Genomic DNA, 18715 nt, shown 5'->3' on the forward strand with positions numbered 1-18715 from the left:
CAGCTGAAATTATTATGCTAAACAATATATCCAGAGATTAGATAACTGAAAAAATATTCACAGAAAATGTGTAGATTACACATATCACCTGTATCTGCTCTTTAAAAATGGCTGAATCATGGGGGAAGAGGGGAAGAAAAGGGGGAAGGGGGAAATGAGGGAGGGAGAAGGTTACAAATTGTACAAGAAATGTACCCACTGCCTATGTATGAAACTGTAACCCCTCTGTATATCACTTTGACAATAAATAAGTAATTATTTTTAAAAATGGCTGAAAATATACAGCACCCAAAATACAAATGGCAAATATATACAAATTGATGTATATATGTGTATACATGGATATGTGTGTATATGTTATATATATTTATGCATGCATGCTCTTAAACCCATAATATAGGAAAATACTCCTGTATGTCACCTTTGAAAGGAGCTCTGTGGGGCTGGGAATATGGCCTAGTGGTAAAGTGGTCGCCTCGTATACCTGAAGCCCTGGGTTCGATTCCTCAGCACCACATACATAGAAAAAAATCCGGAAGTGGCGCTGTGGCTCAAGAGGTAGAGTGCTAGCCTTGAGCAAAAAGAAGCCAGGGACAGTACTCAGGCCCTGAGTCCACACGCCAGGACTGGCAGAAAAAAAAAAGAAAGAAAAAAGAAAGGAGCCCTGTATCAGCTACTTTCATAAAATAGAGTTCATGAGAGGGGAGTGAAAAGGATTGTTCAATTTTTAATTGCCTTTCTTGGTATCAAAAAACTTTCAAGACAAGGACTCATCAAGGCAAACACCTGCTTGCATGAGTCTTATTCTATAAATTTTTCTTATCTAAAAAATGCCCTAAGTAGACAAAAGCAATGATTGACATTTACTGGTGTGACCAAATCATAAATAGCTCATTGTTATAGTTTCCTACAAGTAGGATTGTTAGCACAACACATATAGTTGCCACTGTGTCAAAATCTTAAAATCCAAATACTTAGTGTACTCATATTTACACACACACATACGTTCCGCAACTTGAACCCAGGACATATGCAGATGCTATTCACATGTTGTATCACTGAGCTACATGCCCAGACCATATAATATTACACTTTTTTGTGTGCTGGATATTGAACCCAGGACTTTGAATATAGTAAACCTGTGCTCTACACAGTTACACCCCAACTCTATCATTGTTATTTATGAATGTTAACAGCTGTCTTTGGATAGTTCCCTTCCCAAATAAGAATGCTAAACTATATGATTTTTACACAGAATTCTAAAATGTATTTTTGCTTACATCATTCAATACACAGAGTCAAAACTAATGAAGACATGTGTTCCTAGAACGTTTCTGTATACAGTCAAGTAGATTAAATCATGCCATATGCAAAGCCTATTATAAAACTGTCATAGCACCTGGCAAGCAATAGGCATGTCATGCCAACAGTGAGTTTTTGTCTGCATTTCTGTGCTCCACCATTACTTCCATTACAGATATAAAGCCCACAGTCCAGCATGAAATTCTGGACTGAAGGAAAATATCCATGTACTACTGTTTTGTGCAAAGTTCTGCAGCTTATAATGGTGTTTTTCAATAGTGCTGACTTTATAACATGTGGTTTATCTCAAAACATCTTTACCATGGGATATGGATCATTTTCTGGGCTGACTAAAATCAGGAAAAACATTATTTCACTCTTTTGGAATGTCCTAGTATAAGTAATGTTTCAAAGTTAAGCGTGGTATTTTGCTTAGCTAGGTGCATGTACAAAGCAATGTATTATACAGGTAATTTTCACACCAAATTTTCAAACTAAAAGAATACAAGGTGCATACTCTCAAAAATAATTTATTCAAAGCCAATTTTAAAGAAAAAGATTGCCAGTTGGAGAACAAATGTTGTTTAAGAAGGCATACGTGTGCATACACACACGTTTATCTATTGACTGTAACTCACTACTTGTTAAAATTGAAATTAACTGGATTTTTTTAAATGAAAGAAAAAGCTACTGGAAATGTTTCACCTTGAATCTTAAAATGACAATTCCGTGGTAAAGAACATATTGAAAGGAGCCTAAGAAGACTCTTACAAATATAAAATTGCTTTCTGGTATTTAAAACTATGTCACCACCATAATCCTTTAGGATATGGTAATCAGTCGTGAAACAGTACAGTGAGTACCAATTAAGGAACATCAAATCAATGGGTATGCAGCATGCAAGCTGATTTAAACTGTTGTTGATTGGAATAAATGGATTTAATATGTACTTATTTGCAGATGGTAGCTTTTCTGTCATCCTATGAAAACTGGGACATGAATAATCTAAGTGTGATACTTACTTACAACTTTAATGAGATACTAATGTGAGTCGTTTTTTAAAGTCCATGTATAAAGTATTATGAAATACACAATGCTAAATAAAAATCTGTCCTCTTTTCCAAGGACTTCTCAGTAATAACCCACATGAAGAATCCATCTATATTTTTAATATGTGTGCATCTGATTGAATTATCCTACTCTGAACATGGGCCCCTAAGAGTTTATTGTTGTAATTAAACTGAGAAGTATTTCCAGCATTCTAGATGCTGTGTTATTTGCTTTTGTCTAAGCTATGCCCAAGAGTCAATTCAGAAGCCCTGTGAACATACTGTACTGTTTAACATACTCCACTAAGCATATTGTCAATAGCAGAAATGTGCATAGCTCATAACAGTATACATCAGCTCTATGAACATACAGTCAAACCATTTTTTTATTTTCATGTACAGAGAACCCTTGTACTTCACCTTTGTTTCTTTCTGTGTTTATAAGAAGCAGTTTGATGGTGAAAAGAAAGCAAATGTGAAATTAACTTCATTCCATGTAGACTTCCAAATATCTCAGTCCCTTCCCTAAGTAGGCCTGAATGTTCTTTTGGCCTCCTTTTAAAGCAGGCTTCTTTGTAACTACTGCTCAGCTGCTCCTTCTTATGCAACATTTATATATCCACTGAACTACTTCTATCCTTCTGTGTTTGCAGTTCACTTGCTTTCATTTTTCTGATCTTATTCCTAGTTTTTAATTTCTTGCCCACCAGAATCCCAAACTTTGGATTCTCACAACCATTCTTATCATACTACTTTGTTTAGTTTACATAAGATGATCTTATTTATGAGATGATGTCAACTGTTTAAGATGGCAGATTAGTTTGCAATTTTAACCTTCCATCCTGGTTCTTTTCTTTTATGATCAGGGTTGAATTTAGGATTTCCAGTTTTACCATCTCTTTTTCAACCAAGTAAATTTCTTTACCAAACCAAAACTTCATGATTTTTTCTGGTAGCACACACAGGCACACAATATTGGAGTTATAGATATAACTCATTTCATTAGAGTGTGGACTTTGCCATCCAGCTACCTGGTTGGAATTTTGTCTCTGTTGCTTGCCAGCACTCTGTTCTTGGGGGGAAAAAATTCATTTCCTGTGCCTCTGTGTCTTCATTTGTGAAATAGAAAAGACAATAATGTACCTAGTGTAGTACCCCATGGAAAGATGAAAAATATCAGCTAGGTCATATTAAGTGATTAGCATAGTTTTCATACAGAGTGATAGTAAATAGTAATTATCATTAATAGTACTGTGTATGCTTAGGGCAGATGGAGTAGGATGGAAGAATAGTTAGGGATGGAAAGGGGAAAGATATTATAAATAACACATTGCCCAAAATTGCTTCTTTCTCCAGAGGTAGCCTCTTACATTGAACTTCTGAGGAAAAAAACAAAAACCTGCCAACTCATGTAGGAGCCACCAGTTAAATGTAATCACCTCCTTTATTCATTTTTAAAATAATGAATATAAAAAATAATAATAAATATAAGATTCCCCTGGTCACCAGGCTTTGGGATTACAAAAATCCATCTATTTCTACTAGGGAAGATTTACACATCAAGTCATAGACATCTATAAAGTTTGTTATAACCATATGGTTTTATGGCATCTTTTAGCTATAATGATTTGATCACAGTTACTTCATGTCTTTTCTCTCTTACATGAACATATGTACTTTGAGACTGTATCTGTGAGAAGTATTCAAGGGATAAAAAGAAAACATAAGATAGCAGAGAAGATACTGGGAAGGGGGCTGTCCATAATTTTGATAGGTATGCAAACGGGACAGTGGCAGAGGACAGAATCGCCTTCCTGTTCTCCATACTAAGATTTAAACAAAGTACAAGAAGACTTGTCTATGAACAAGAGCACTATGGAAAGGTCTGAGCCCAATCTCTAAGGTGGCGAATCATTCTTGTAGCTCTCCCCTGAATACTGTAGAGCAGCAGTGCTTAAACAGAGACCATATTCTTACTTAAAAAACACCTACAGCCTGGGCCAAGTGGCTCATGCCTGCACTCCTAGCCAATCAAGAGGCTGAGATCAGAGAATCACAGTTCAAAGCCAGGATGAACAGGAAAGTTCGTGAAACTATTTTTAAAGTATTATGTTTATTTGACAAAGCTACATAAGTCAGGCAGAGTGACACTCTTATCTCTAAATTAATCACCAAAAAGCTGGAAATAGAGCTCTGTGTGTGTGTGTGTGTGTGTATGTGTGTATGTGTGTGTGGTAGAGCACTACTCTTGAAGGAAAAGAGCTCAAAGACAGCACCTAGGCCTGAGTTCAAGCTCCAAAACTGGCTTTTTTTTTTAAGTGTCTAAAGTATAGATTTGTGCAGTCTTTCACTTGCTGATATTAGAAGCTTATGGAAGGTTATGTAATAAAAATATTTTTAGCTGGCCTGGAAGTGTGTCTTAGTGGTTGAGTGCTTGCCTAGCATGCATGAAGCCCTGGGTTCAATTCCTCAGTACCACATACACAGAAAAAGCCAGAAGTGGCACTGTGGCTCAAGTGGTAGAGTGCTAATCTTGAGGGGAAAAAATACATATGTGTGTGTGTGTGTATGTGTGTGTGTGTGTGTATGAGGGGAAATTATATATATATATATGTATATATATATACATATATGTTTTGTGGAACATGCCTATAATCCCAGCACTCAGGAGGCTAAAGCAAGAGGATCTTGAGTTCAAGGTCAGACTGGGCTGCATAGTAAAATTCTCTCCGGGGGGTGAACACTTTATTTTACATTTCATTCAGTTTTTGTTTATGTAGTATCAAGGAATCAAACTCTACCACTAAGCCACATTCACAGTCCCAATTTTTTTTAATTTTCTGGTGATCCAAACGTTTCTTCCACACCTAAGTTTTTTTTCTCTTTGCCCACTTTACCAGCCTAAGGAGGACCTGCAAGTATATAGAGCTGAAACTTGAGCATTTTTGTTTGTTCTGTCCAGAGGACAACTTTGAATGCATTTCCAAGGAGAAGCAATTAAGGTCAGGAATTAGCCACTGCCTTAAGACTTGCATCTGCATTCCTTAAAGGAAGTCTACTTGAACTTTTCCAAGGAAGCCTTGTAGAAAGTATCTAAAAGAAGGTGGTATTGCCCTGACTTTAGGTGAAAAGCTTCATATTAGATCAGGAATGATTGTGAGCCAATGCTCATCCTCTTTCATCTGTGTTTTCTACTGGAAAAATAAATTCTTTCTAAATTTCCAAGAGAAAGCATTGTGACACAGTGGTTACCCAGGTGGCTAGCTTGTAACTCCACAAAATCTCTTCTTTGGTTGTCTTCTTCATCTATATTTACTATCTTGATTTTATTTGCATCATAGAGTTGTAGTCAGGATTCAGTGAGAGAATAATAGAAAGCACCTAGGCTAGTATTCTGCACAAAGACTCTGTCATGACCTCCGAGGAGTAAGGTTGGGGCCAGAGTACTTGCCCTGTGTCCCAGGATCATTCTGAATGTGTTCTGAACTTGGAGAAAGACAGACAGGCCAAAGGAATTTGGGAATCGTATGCAGCTGCCAAGCATTCCTAATCTGTAAGGTGTCTGGAAGCAGGGTTCAGAGCAGAGCTGAAAGAAATCATTGGGAACATTTGTGCTTTTATGCTTTTTATGGGGGGGGGGATAGTACAATCTGTAATTTTCACCAGTTTTCTCAGATGAGACCCAAACAAGTTTTAAGAATCACTGTCTTACAAGAAGTACTATAATACTCGCTATTATGAAACAATTATTATATTTTTATTAATTAAATTAAAATCAAGCAAAGAATTTTATGATTTCAACATTTACTAGAAAATAGTGCTTTTTTTCCCTAATGCTTGTTTAGCATTAATTTTTGTGAGTTTTATTCTATAAGATAAACTCAAAACTTAGATCTAATGTGTATCCTTTTTTTTCTTAGTGTCAGCTAAAATATACTCGTTAGTTTTCAGAGCAATTTTTCTGCAACATAATGTGCATTTCAGCCATTGTTAGGTATATTAATTTTTAAATATACTGTATTATTTTTACGACTCTTTTTCCTAATGGCTTCTTACAACATGCTGCATTTTTCTGGTTATTTCCTATAGTGACTTCTGTGATGTTTTTATTGTTGCAATTATTACTTTTAATAATTATTTAGACCTCATCTATCCACATTTCCTTTTAACTTCTTTATTATTTAAAACCAGGCTTGGTGGTGGTGTTATCATAAGTTTTATTCTTCAAGCCAAAATAAAACTTTTTTCTTTCTTAGTGATCCTTTATGTATAAAATGTTCATGAAATATCTTGGTATCTTTTTCTCAGTACAGATTTTTTTCTCTTATCATTGGACTTTAGATAGTTTTTTCTTCTTTTTCTGCAGATCTTATGTTAAGTATTTTTAATATTTAAAGTGTTATGCTAATTTTAACTTGAAATATATTTTAAATTAATTTTCTAATTTCAGCTTTCTTTCTGATGTTCTCTGGACCCAATGACAAACCTGTAAATCAATAGATTTGTTTATGGACATGACCTTTACCTGTAAATCAATTCACTGTTTTGCATAATTGATTCTGTTTACTAAAATAATGGATTTAATCCTCTCTTAAAACTGCTAATCCAGATCAGAAATTAAGTTATGTTCTTTATTTTAGTAGCATTACCTTGTGTAAAAGCAAAAGATACATACTTTTTTTACTACCATCTGTTATTAAATTTGAGAAAATAAGAATCCCCTAGGAAACACTGCCATATCTATATTGTAAACTCCAGAATTTTTACATCATTTTGTTTATGTGCAAATCATCAAATGAGCTATTATAGGCTCTCGTAGACTATATACTATTTAGACAGAATTATTGAGGAATTGTATGAGTGTTGTTATCCAATAATACATTTTAATGTCTAAAAGATGAATTATTTTTACTAAGTTATAATTGCAGAATAGAGCCTAACATTGTTTTGTCTTCAACCTTAATTTCCTTTGTAATACATTGTCAATTAGCTGTAAACATGCTTATTTTTAAAGGCAATTCAGAAGCCTGTAATGGAATCCTGTGGTAAAATGAAGAATCCTTTTATGCACACAGTACAGATGTGTCAAAACCACTTATGGGTTTGTTTGCGCACACGACACAGCTTCTAGACCTGAGTGTCTCACGTGAAAGTTACAGTTTAAATCATTCTGTTGAGAGTTCTGCTACCCCTTGCATATGTCAGTAATGAGAAATAATCAACATGAGCATCTTTGAAAAGCAATTTTAGGTCATTAAAGATGTATGAATTTTGACAAAGCAAGAAGATTTGAGGCTTATTAAGAATATATTAGGTCTCTCCAGTGAGTGGAGAGGCATTTATGGCTCTGTGAAGGGGCAAGGTGTAGCCTAAGTGTAACCTCATGAAAGATAAATGCACAGGGCAGGTGCAGGCACAGCAAAAGACCTGCCTTAATCCTTCCTGTTCCTACAAACGTTTTGAGGGAAGCAGCCTCTTTCATGATACTTGAACAGAAACAGAATCTTAGAACACTCTTTGTTTCCTAAAGGACCATACGTGTGATACAGCTTGTCCATCTGGCTTGGAACCCAGGGCTACTGGAAAATTCTTTTCCACAGAACTTATACATGCCCTTTCCGAATAGAATGTGAATAGCTTACATTGGCTCAAGAATTCTTAATTTCTGATGATTTATTATTATCAAGGTTTGATCATATAGATGTCATACTTGTAAAATTCCAAAATTCTTTAGTAATACGTGAAGATAATGATATAAAAGATAGGAGTAAATGATTTGACATCACTGGTTCTGCTTAGCTATGACCTTTACAAGAATGAGGGTAGAGTATATTCCAAAGAATCTGAGAAGGGTAATGTGAATCCACGTGCGAAGTGCTGAATCTTTCCTAGAATCATGATAACACTGGCTAAAATATGACTACATTGCATTTTTTTATAAAAGATATGAAGTACATCTCTGTCGTGTGATGTGAGTCTCATGTCAGCTGCAGCTACTCAATTTGCATGCAAATTCTGAAAATTTCCTTGTCCCATGTGACACTTCTGAAATGTCTGTCTGTTCTTTTTTTCCTTTTTAATTTCCCAAGCTCACTATTTGGATAAGATAGTTAAAGGTACTGTATACCTGCTCTTTGTTGACATATCTTCATATATATATATATATATAATCTCTATATATAACTGTGTATCAGATTGTACTAGGTATGACAATAGAGTGTTTTCATGCATATTTTTGTAAAGTATAAATCAGGCTTACATTCTGTGAAGCGCCTCAGATTTTAAAGTATTGAGACTTAAATGTCTGTGTCTCATTTTTATAATTTTGGGTTATCACAGATTTCATTCCTATGTAACAGCATTAGTTTTCACTGGAACCAAAAACTGAAGATGACAGTACATTTGCTGTTTTTTGTTTATTTTGCTTTATTATTGCTTTCAGATCTTCATTGTTGGCAATTCAGCTAATGAGTTTTAAATTCCAAATTAAAGAAACCATAAAGACTCTTGTCAAAGAATAAAAAATTGTCAACCTCAAGAAGATCTTGAATAACCTAAAATGTTGAGGGAAATCTCATTTATCCTCTTATGGAAACATCTGTGTGTTTAGAATATATGTGATCTCATAACTTATGTTTATTATTTTTTTAAACTTCCAAATATTGCACACTTTGCTATGTCAGAACTCGTAACCCTGCTCTGCAGAAAACAGCAGATCCCTTGTATCTTCAGTTCTTGTAGAAATAGATGGAAATATTTTTTCCAAAAAAAAAAAATCCCCTTTTCCTTTCTGCTCAGATTACCTATTTTCTATTCCTTGTTTGTGCTTTTCATTAGAATATGAAAATATTCATGGCAATATCCAGGCTTTCATACCATGAGTCCTCTGATACTTTTTGTCAGTGGGGCAATTGAGTATTTATTTTTTGCTTTAAAAAAAAAACCTGTAAGAAAAATTCACCTTTTAGGTATTGAATAGTCCAAAGCTAGCCATGGTAACTGACTGAAAGAAAATCAGCGGCAAAATTAATCTCATCCTAACTGATGGCATCCATAAGTAGAATTTTGTGAGGCTTTGCCACAGAGACTCAAAATGTTCTCCTTTCCCACACCCCTCCTCTTAAGAGACAGAACATCTCTTTGAGATATTTCTCAAGTCCCACAGTGGAGAAGGAGCCCCTGATGCATGATTCATTCTTTCAATACAGACTTTAAATATTTTAAATGGATTGTTCCCTAAAATTTAGTCACCTGAACCAGAGGAACTTTCTAGTAATAAGAAGCTCTATAACAAACCCCAGCAAATATTTGTTTAATATTCGCTTTATATTATATAATGAGTAACTATCCAAAGAGAACAGATTAGTACCCAGCACTTCTTAGAATTTTAGAGCATCTACAGCCTTGCTTCTGTCAGTCCATGTCACATTCATAAACAAGAACTCCAGACTGAGTGTCATCCTTCATAAACAGCTCATAGTGCCTGCATGTCAGGTATCATCAGTTAGAAGTGACAAAAATGTAATTTTTTAAATGTCATGTTAGACTGAAACAATTATAGGTTTTGGATATATTAAATTATTTTAATTGTTTCCCAAATTTTCCCTCCTTGCCCATAAAAGCAGACAAGATAGGATATAAAGGTAACAGCATAAAAGCCTTAGGGAGATTGTCACAAAATATCACTCTTCGCTATCTGTCTTGAAGCACGTCACTACCGTGTTTTTGTTCTATTGATGTTTTATTGTGGTCCTATGGTATTTCATTTTGTCCGTCCTAAGTAATCAACTATGCACAGCTATTACATTGAGTTGGAAATCCTGTTGGTCCTGTCCCATCCGTATGCAGCCTGAATCCTAATGTTTGTTAGAATAGATGCTAAGCTGCTTCACTATTTCCTGGGCTTTGCTTATTCTGTGAAAAAGGAATGTACTCTTGGCATAAAGTATAGTCAATTAATACTGGCCTATACTTTGTGCAATTATTTAATGACTGTAATTTCACATGAATATTCGGCAACTCTGAGGCCAGATCAAATTAACACTCTCTTTTTAACATCATTCATAAACTCATGCCTACTTTCATGCTTTCTAATTTAGAGGGAATTGTTTGAAAAGCAACAAGGTGCTTTAAAGAGAATGCCCTAAGATGTAGCCAGTAATGTTAACCATAGTTTTAAAAAATCAAGATAAAGGATTCTGAAATTATTTCCTTGAGATGCTTTTTTCATGTCATACAATATACCTTGTTGCTTTGCTAAAGAAAAAAAAAAGAAATTAAGTTAATTTTGTCTGGCCTGCAGCTATTAGTGGATTGTTGCATATATTTCTGTCCTGCACAGGTAAGTGGTGTCTCAAGGGTCAGGCCAATCAAAGATGCCACTTGGATAAGAATCCTTAGATATTGTTGCTGTTTCCACCCATGTGCAATTACAGTATTTGTGCTGTTTCTAAAGGCCTGTTCCCACTAAGTGTCCTGTATCTGTTTACTATGGGTGAGAAATCTTTCAGTACTCAAATCGCTGGTGTTTTCCTTCTTTGTCTTGACAGAGGGTTGTCCCGGTCTATGCAACAGCAATGGAAGATGTACACTGGACCAGAATGGCTGGCATTGTGTTTGCCAGCCAGGGTGGAGAGGAGCAGGCTGTGATGTAGCCATGGAGACTCTCTGCACAGATAGCAAGGACAATGAAGGAGGTAAGAAATGCTGAGCATGGAAACCGGTGTGTGCCAGCGCACAGGTCCATAAGTTACAGTGAGTACATAGTTATTGCCAAAAGAAATCTGATCCCCATAGATTAGATTGATTGAAAAATGTATGAGTGCTGACAGGATGATTTTGTTCTTTATTTTTCCTGAAACAAATGCAAGATGATTATCGTTCAGGGAAAAGGCAAGGTAACCAAGCCACTGTATATATTATATAATGTCTGTTGTTCTCTATTCCTTTTCTTTTCTTTTCTTTTCTTTTTTGTCTAATTCCCAGGTGACTCTCCTTCCTCAGCATTGGTATTTGGAGCTTTGTCAGTTGGGGAGGGGGGTGCTCTACATTATTTTAATTACTAAACATTCCAGAAGATGTGGGGCATTTTTCATCTTCTTCTGTTGAAAGTCATCAATGGGGTAAAAATGAATAGAATTGTCACAAAGAACAGGCCCCTCGAAGCTGTACTTTAGTGTCTTTCTAGTCTTAACTTTACCTTAGATTTAAAAGATTTCAATAGTCCACCTAATTTAAGCCCTGGGCTAGGAATAATTATTCTCCTATTGGAGCACATCCCTGTGCTGTTGTATTTTAATTTCACAGAATAGAGAGTGGGAGTTGGTGACAGAACACTTGCCCCTGACAGCTGTTTAATTTTGACAAACACTGAGAGCGCATATTTTTGGCAAAGGATTTAGTTGCTCTCTAGATCTCTGTCGCTTTTGGAACGGGTAGGATCGGATTCTCCTTCCATCTCCTCCATCCCACCTGCTCTTCTGACAGACCCCACCCCACAGGTACAATGACATTATTGGCACAGATTTTGGGTGCAGACTGATCTTCCACTCTTCCGTGTAGCAATTAGATAGACTTAGATGAGATCTGTAACCTGTAGTTACTCTTGTTTGTTTCTGTATATGTCTGTATTTTTCCATCTAACTGCCACACACATACAACCTCTGTAAACCTCAATTGGGTCATTTATAAAACCAAAATAAAAGTTTTGGAAAGCACTGAATGGACAATAGGTAGGAGCATGCAACATAAGCCACCTCACTGTGACTCAACTTCCCTTCTTTTGCTGTCATAATATTCCTCTTGACTAGTTGCAACCTCTAGTCAGTTGTCAGAAGATTGAATGGCCTTTTCCCATGGTCATGTATAGTGGAGGTGCTACCCCCTGTTCTCCAGAATACACACTGGCCAGATTTAATCTTTCATCTCCCCCACCCCAATTTACAAAGGCCTCTACATGCTGACTAGGCCTCAACCACACACAAACCAAATGCTGTGTGACAAGAGCAGAAGTTCTCCCCTCCACTTCCCAGCAGTCTTTGTTATTTTTCATTGATTTGGAGCATCAACAAACTTGAGCTGCTGATTCTACAATGTGGCCTCCTTTCCTTTCTTCTCCTGATGGATTTAGATGTCTCCAACCCCCACTGCTTTTCCCTGTTGCCCAACTCCTCTTAACCATGTGCTCACAGAAATGGCAGCATTTATCCTCTCTGAACCACAGCCCAGATGGCATCCTAACTCCTTACTGTCCCCCCAAAGAGTCCCTGCTCCCATTGTTTCTGTTGCCTGGGGAGGAAGATAGCAACTCTTTCTCCCTGCTCCTGCATTTCAGATTGTGTCTTCTGAAAGGAGATTATACTGAGATTCTGCATGCTCTCAGAGGGAAGCAAACTTCAAGGCCAAGTCTACAGAGACAAGGCAGAGTAATTTAGGGGCTAATCAACTCTTTAGTATTGTTATCAGCAAAGGGCTTTTTTTTTTTCCTTTTCCTCAAAATTTATCAGCTGTGAATTGGCCTCATTCCCCTTTGTTTATTCTTATTAGTCTGAAGCTATACTATCTCCAGGCTCCCCTCTCTGAGGGGAAATCTGAGCAGATAGAGACCTCCTGTGGATTCACTACTTATCTCCCATAATTTGCATGCCTGTCCCTAACCTAATTTTGTGGATCTTCTAAGAAGGAATCTCAGTGCCAACTTCATTATGTCCTGAGATTGTAACCTCAGTGTCCTAAAAAAGAAGTTCTTTGAACTTAGTTAGGCATGGGCTATGTGCAGTGATGATACTTGATACACCAAACCCCAAATTAAGGCACGACGGGCAATTAAGGTGATATAGGACAATAGAACGGGAGGCTAAAATTAGGACTGTATCCAAAACTGCAAGACACATGGTGATGTAGTGATATAGAGCTATTTCCTAAACCTAGTTTGATGTCAAAATGGTAAATTAGCCATGAAGCAGCCAAGCTCTTTGATTCAGAATATTAAGTAACTAAGGAGGAGGATAGAGGGAAGAGGTTGATTTGGCCCTCATCACAAACTGAATACTTCATATCAACAGCTGCTACAGTCTAGTTTGAACAACTTCAGAGAACACAATTTTTGAAAAAGGAAAAGTAGTTTACCTTTCCCAGAAGTAAAGAATGAATATTGTTTTTGTGTTTTTTTAAAAAAAGGTAGTTACATATAGGAAAACAGTTAAATGTGTTCTTAGGCTAGGCCTTTTCTTCCTATTCCCAACTATAGTTTCCTTTTCCCAATCAATTAGAGTCATCGTCCCAAAGAATAATTGAAGTGCAGTCACCAAGAGAAAGAGGTATAGATGAAAAACAGATTCTCTTCTAAGAATAGTCTTAGCTTTTCATAGCATTTAAATCGAATATTTAGTCAAATATATGTATTTTTATATATTGTGTATATATATTGTATATAAATATACACACACGTACCATCATAGCTGTTCCATGTAGCTCCTAGACTTTTCCTGAAAATGGAATCCTGTACTCTTCCCAGCCTCCTCTAGATTATAGCCCATTCACTTGACAGCATCACCAAAAATAACATAGCACTGAACCTTGCTGATACTCTCCTCTCCCAGGTTAATAAGAGAGCTCTCTGGTTCTCCCCAAATGGTTTTGTAAGCATCATTGTATGTAACAGCCTACTTATCAGAATCTTATTCAACTGGAGGAGGGAAAGGTCTTGACTTTACGTAGCTATTGGTTCCACTACTAAAGATTGAGAAAGGACAACTTGTGAAAGATAATTATATCTCTACAAACATTGAGATATTTATTAACAAGATGATTTCTCCCAAATGCAGTGCCCCTAGCAGTTATTACTACTACTAACAGTTCTTCTCTTCTAATAGAAATCTCTTCTGGTGAGAGATTTAGTCAAAGTTTTCTTGAAAACTTACTTCACTTTCTGATCCTCCAATGGGCAGATCTCTTTAGGTGATCTGAGCTGTGGGCTCCAAGCCCTATTAAAGAGATTAGATTGCAGGGAAATGAGTTTGTCTGTGAAAGACTCACTTTAGACTTAGACTTTGCTTGAGAATACTAGAATGTCACAGCAAAGCTCTTGCTAAGATTAATATGTCTTACTTGTGAGTAATTGAAGTTGTTGCTTCTCTGGAATTATTACTTTGGGATGATATGTCAGGAAGTTGTATCTAAAATAGGCAATTTTTAAAAATCATTGGGGGCTGATTACAATAGAGAAGAGATTGCAATCCATCTGAAGTTATTCAGAAATTAGAAAGATAGAAATGACAAATAAAAAGTAAGCACGAGTGGAAATACAAATGAAAGCGTCAAAGCATAAGAAAAATTGGAAATATGCTAGAGGTAAAACATACCAGAAAAAGAAAAGGATGAAATTTTAAATTGCATACATGGAATCCTAGCTACTGAAGATACTAGTTCAATGCCAACCTGGACAAAAAAAACTCCATGAGACTATATCTCCAATTAACCAGCAAAAAAAAATTAGACTGGAGGCATGTCTCAAGTGGTGGACCATCAGCCTTGAGTGGGGAAAAAAAGAAGTCCTACAAGAATTCAAGGCTCTGAATTTAAGCCCAGTAACTTCACCAAGAAAAAAAAAGATAAAATTTTCATGCAAGCATCAACATGAAAAAAAATGAATGAAAGTAATATGTTTGAAGATAAATTAAAAAGTCCTCCAGAAGTAATTTAAAAATAAAAGTAAGATAGTTTACAGATAATTACACTGAGAAGAAAGGGAGAAATGTTTTAAAGAAAGAAAGAAAACTATAATAATTATCAGTATTTTTCCAAAATAACCTCAAATTTTATCAGAATACCAGTGGAATTTAAGAGTCTTAGGGCATTAAAATATATATTATCCTGGTAATGGTGGATTGGGGAGGGAATTGCATTTAGGAACTGGAGTTTTTTTTCTATGACCCTACCCCCTGACCCTCACACTATTTTTTTTTTTTTTGCCAGTCCTGGGGCTTGGACTCAGGGTCTGAGTACTGTCCTTGGCTTCTTTTTGCTCAAAGCTAGCACTCTGCCACTTGATGTGATGCTGGGGAATTGAACCCAGTGCTTCATGTACAAGAGGCAAGCACTCTTGCCACTAGGCCATATTCCCAGCCCTGGAATTGCATTTAGTTTAGAATTGCATTTAGAGGAGAGATTCAAGTTTCTCTGAACCCATCTTCACAGAATTATTAGGGCATAGTAAATCACATTCTGAGAAAAAAAAAAGAAATTAAGCTTGTGTGCTCAGAAGCAAAAGACTTCAGTAGCTTCCTGGTACAGCCCAAGGAACATCAAGTTTTATCATTATATTTTAATGAGATTTAGGAGGATAAAAATCAAAGCTCACACAGATTAGAAATAAAAGTCTCCTGATATATTATGCCCATTAACTACCATTTCTAGCTTCAGAATGTAGAAATAAGTATTGCCCAGGGCCTCAGTAGACACAAGGTCCTGTAACATGTCACAAGGCGAAGAACTCTTCCATGAAACATAAAGATATAATCCATAGCCATGGTACATAACTATTATATTCCCATTGTCCAAAGGGATAACCAGTGTTGGCAAGTTGGTGAGCATCTTCTCTGCCTTCACTGAATTTATGCACACACTTACGTTTTAAAACATAAATGGAATAAGTGCTATTGTAAATTTGATTCTTCCAAAGGGTGTATCCTAAAGGTATTTTTCCCACCAGTACATATGGCCCTACTTTTTCTTCATAATGAAAAATATGGATGTATCAGTTAATTTTACTACAACTATGTTGATAATTTAGTTGCTTGTTTTTTTAGTGGATCTGTGGGTTCCTATGTGCATATACATATAAATATATGTATGTATATGTGTGTGTTTATATGCATACACATGCACAATTGTATGAATGCATAAGAAATTTTAGGACAGAATTTTAGACATGAAATTGTTGGGTCAAGAGATAATGTAATTTTAATTTTGATGGATATTGGCATATTCCTTGCAAGTAAGTTTCAACCACTATACATTTCATTGGTATGAAATTATTTCCTCTGTGTTCATAATCTGTACACAATCATTGTGCATAAAAAATTTACTCAACAAAATGAAAAATAGGAATTTTCCTGATAAGAGAATGTGACCTCATTTTTATTGTTTTAATTTGCACCTCTCTACTTGCTAGTAGGTTGATAACTATTTTTATTTTCTGCTATGCTGAGTAAAACCTGAGGCCTTGTGAATGCTAGGCACTCTATTAGTAGTAAGCTGCATCCTCATTTCTCAATTAATGATCTTCATATTTGTTCTTCATTCATTTGTATTTGTGTGTGCGTGCATTGCTATTGGCTTATCTATTTCTCCTGGGGAGGGTGTTTGTATGTGTGTGTGTGTGTGTGTGTGTGTGTGTGTGTGTGTGTGTATACATGCATGTCAGTCATGGGGCTTGAATTCAAGGCCTAGGTACTATCCTTGAATTTTTTGCTCAAGGCTAGTGCTCTACCACTTGAGCTATAGCTCCACTTCTAGCTTTGTGGCAATTAATTGTAGATAAGAGTCTCACAGACTTTCCTGCTCAGACTGGTTTTGAACCTCAATCCTCAGATCTCAGCCTCATGAGTAGCTAGGATTACAGGTGTGACTCACCAGTGCCCAGCTATTTCTCTTATTTTTTTCCTATTGAGTTGCTTGAAATATTCTTTTTAATTCCCAGGACAGCACTTCATTATATATTCTGTTTATTCATTCTTGTTTAGGTCTATTGTAGATATTTTACCCCAGATTTGTATTTATCTTTGATTTACGTTACTTTTTTGCCATGAAAAATATTTATTTCAATTGATTTGAAGTAAATTGTTTAAGTTTCTCTTTTCATGAATTTGAGGTAAGTATTTAGTGGAGGAATTTGTAAGATTGCATTATAAATATAGTATTATATACATAGCATTTTACAAAGTTTCTTCTCACTTTTTCTATAATTCTGTGAATCATTTAGTGTCTATTAAGTACATATTGAAGTAAAAAAGAAACAGGAATTCATGGAATACATAGTGTCTCAGGTAGAGAAATGACAATAAAAGAAAACAACGGGCTGCTTCTATTGCACTTTGAACCCTTCACTTTAACCTATTTGGATCCTATAATTTCCAGGAAGTTACTCATTCTTTCCTTTATTCAGCAAATGTATTAAATGCTTACTTGAAACCAAAAAGTCTACTAGATTCTGGGGATACAGAAGTGGACTAGATTAGCTTCAAGAAATTGTCTGAGCTGATTGCTGAGGGTGTTGAGTGAGGATGGTAGGAAATAAGAGAAAAGCTTAGAGATCTCCACACAGAGGAATCAATCATCAGGAAAGGTCTTATCAGCCAAGGTAAGGAGTTCTGATTTAATGCCAAAACTCTTGGAAACTTCATAAAGGAAGTATTTTAGCTAGAAAAGTGAACAAGTCTGATTTCTATGAAGATTACTATGGCTAAAGTGTAAAGACTGAAGAGTTGAGGTTCCATTGATCTTGTCAAAAAAAAAAAAAAAAAGAGCAAGATTAGCTAAAGGCTAGTTTCCCAGAAATGGAAAAACTGATTCAAGTGGTATTTGAGGCAAAGAAAAGGACCTAGGGTTGACAAAGAAGTCAAGGATGACCTTTCACCTTCTATTTTGGATGAATGAATGGTGGAACCATTCACTGACATAGAAATACAGTAGAAGCAGCAAGTTTGGGTGGAGAAGGTCATTTGTTTACTCTAGACATGTTAAAATTAGATGCTTCTGTAATATCTAAGTGGGAATACGTAGAAGGCAACATTGAGCGTAATTTTAAAAAATACTTGGAATCCAAGTTTCAGAAACCTAACCAATTGTGTGTTTAAATTTTCCAGAAAGATATATCAAGAATGATTCAAAAAATAATAGAAATAGGACAAGGTCGAAAATAAAACAAGACCCACAGAACCAAGCCTGCTTTTGAAAGGCAGAGTTGAATAGTTGTATGGTCCACAAAGTCTATTGGTTATTTGGCCATCAACAAAATAAGTTTTCCAGCCACTGTTAAACACCAATGAAAATTCCTAAAGAAAGTCAAATGCATGTTCCAAAATATGAAAGCAATAACTAGGACCGTAATATTAAGAACTGAAAAAAAAAGCATTGAGTGGAGAGAGGCATAAACTGTGTTACCTACTTTACATTGGAGTACCACTTATATTGCAAAGCCTAAAGTGAAGAAGAGCTCTTAACTAATAATTGAAGTTGTTATTCAGTGGGTTTTGATCATTTCTGATTTTCTTTAGTTTTTTTTATGATTAATACTATTAGATATGGCTTCTATGCCAATAAAATGTAAGCTAATGTAATATAGCTGAGACTAAATAGAATTT

General features: G+C 35.7%; 1 protein-coding gene across 4 annotated transcripts in view; it reads left to right on the forward strand.

The window, feature by feature from the left end:
• Tenm3 (teneurin transmembrane protein 3) overlaps positions 1-18715 on the forward strand; it is a 585882-nt gene that overhangs the window by 500020 nt on the left and 67147 nt on the right. For all 4 annotated transcript variants that reach the window (XM_048330896.1, XM_048330895.1, XM_048330894.1 and 1 more), the window contains one exon: positions 10901-11047. In XM_048330896.1, the coding sequence (XP_048186853.1) occupies positions 10901-11047 (147 nt within the window). The remainder of the gene's footprint in view (positions 1-10900; positions 11048-18715) is intronic.

This window comes from Perognathus longimembris, chromosome 21 (genome assembly GCF_023159225.1).
Source record: "Perognathus longimembris pacificus isolate PPM17 chromosome 21, ASM2315922v1, whole genome shotgun sequence".
Classification (NCBI taxonomy): Eukaryota; Metazoa; Chordata; class Mammalia; order Rodentia; family Heteromyidae; genus Perognathus; species Perognathus longimembris.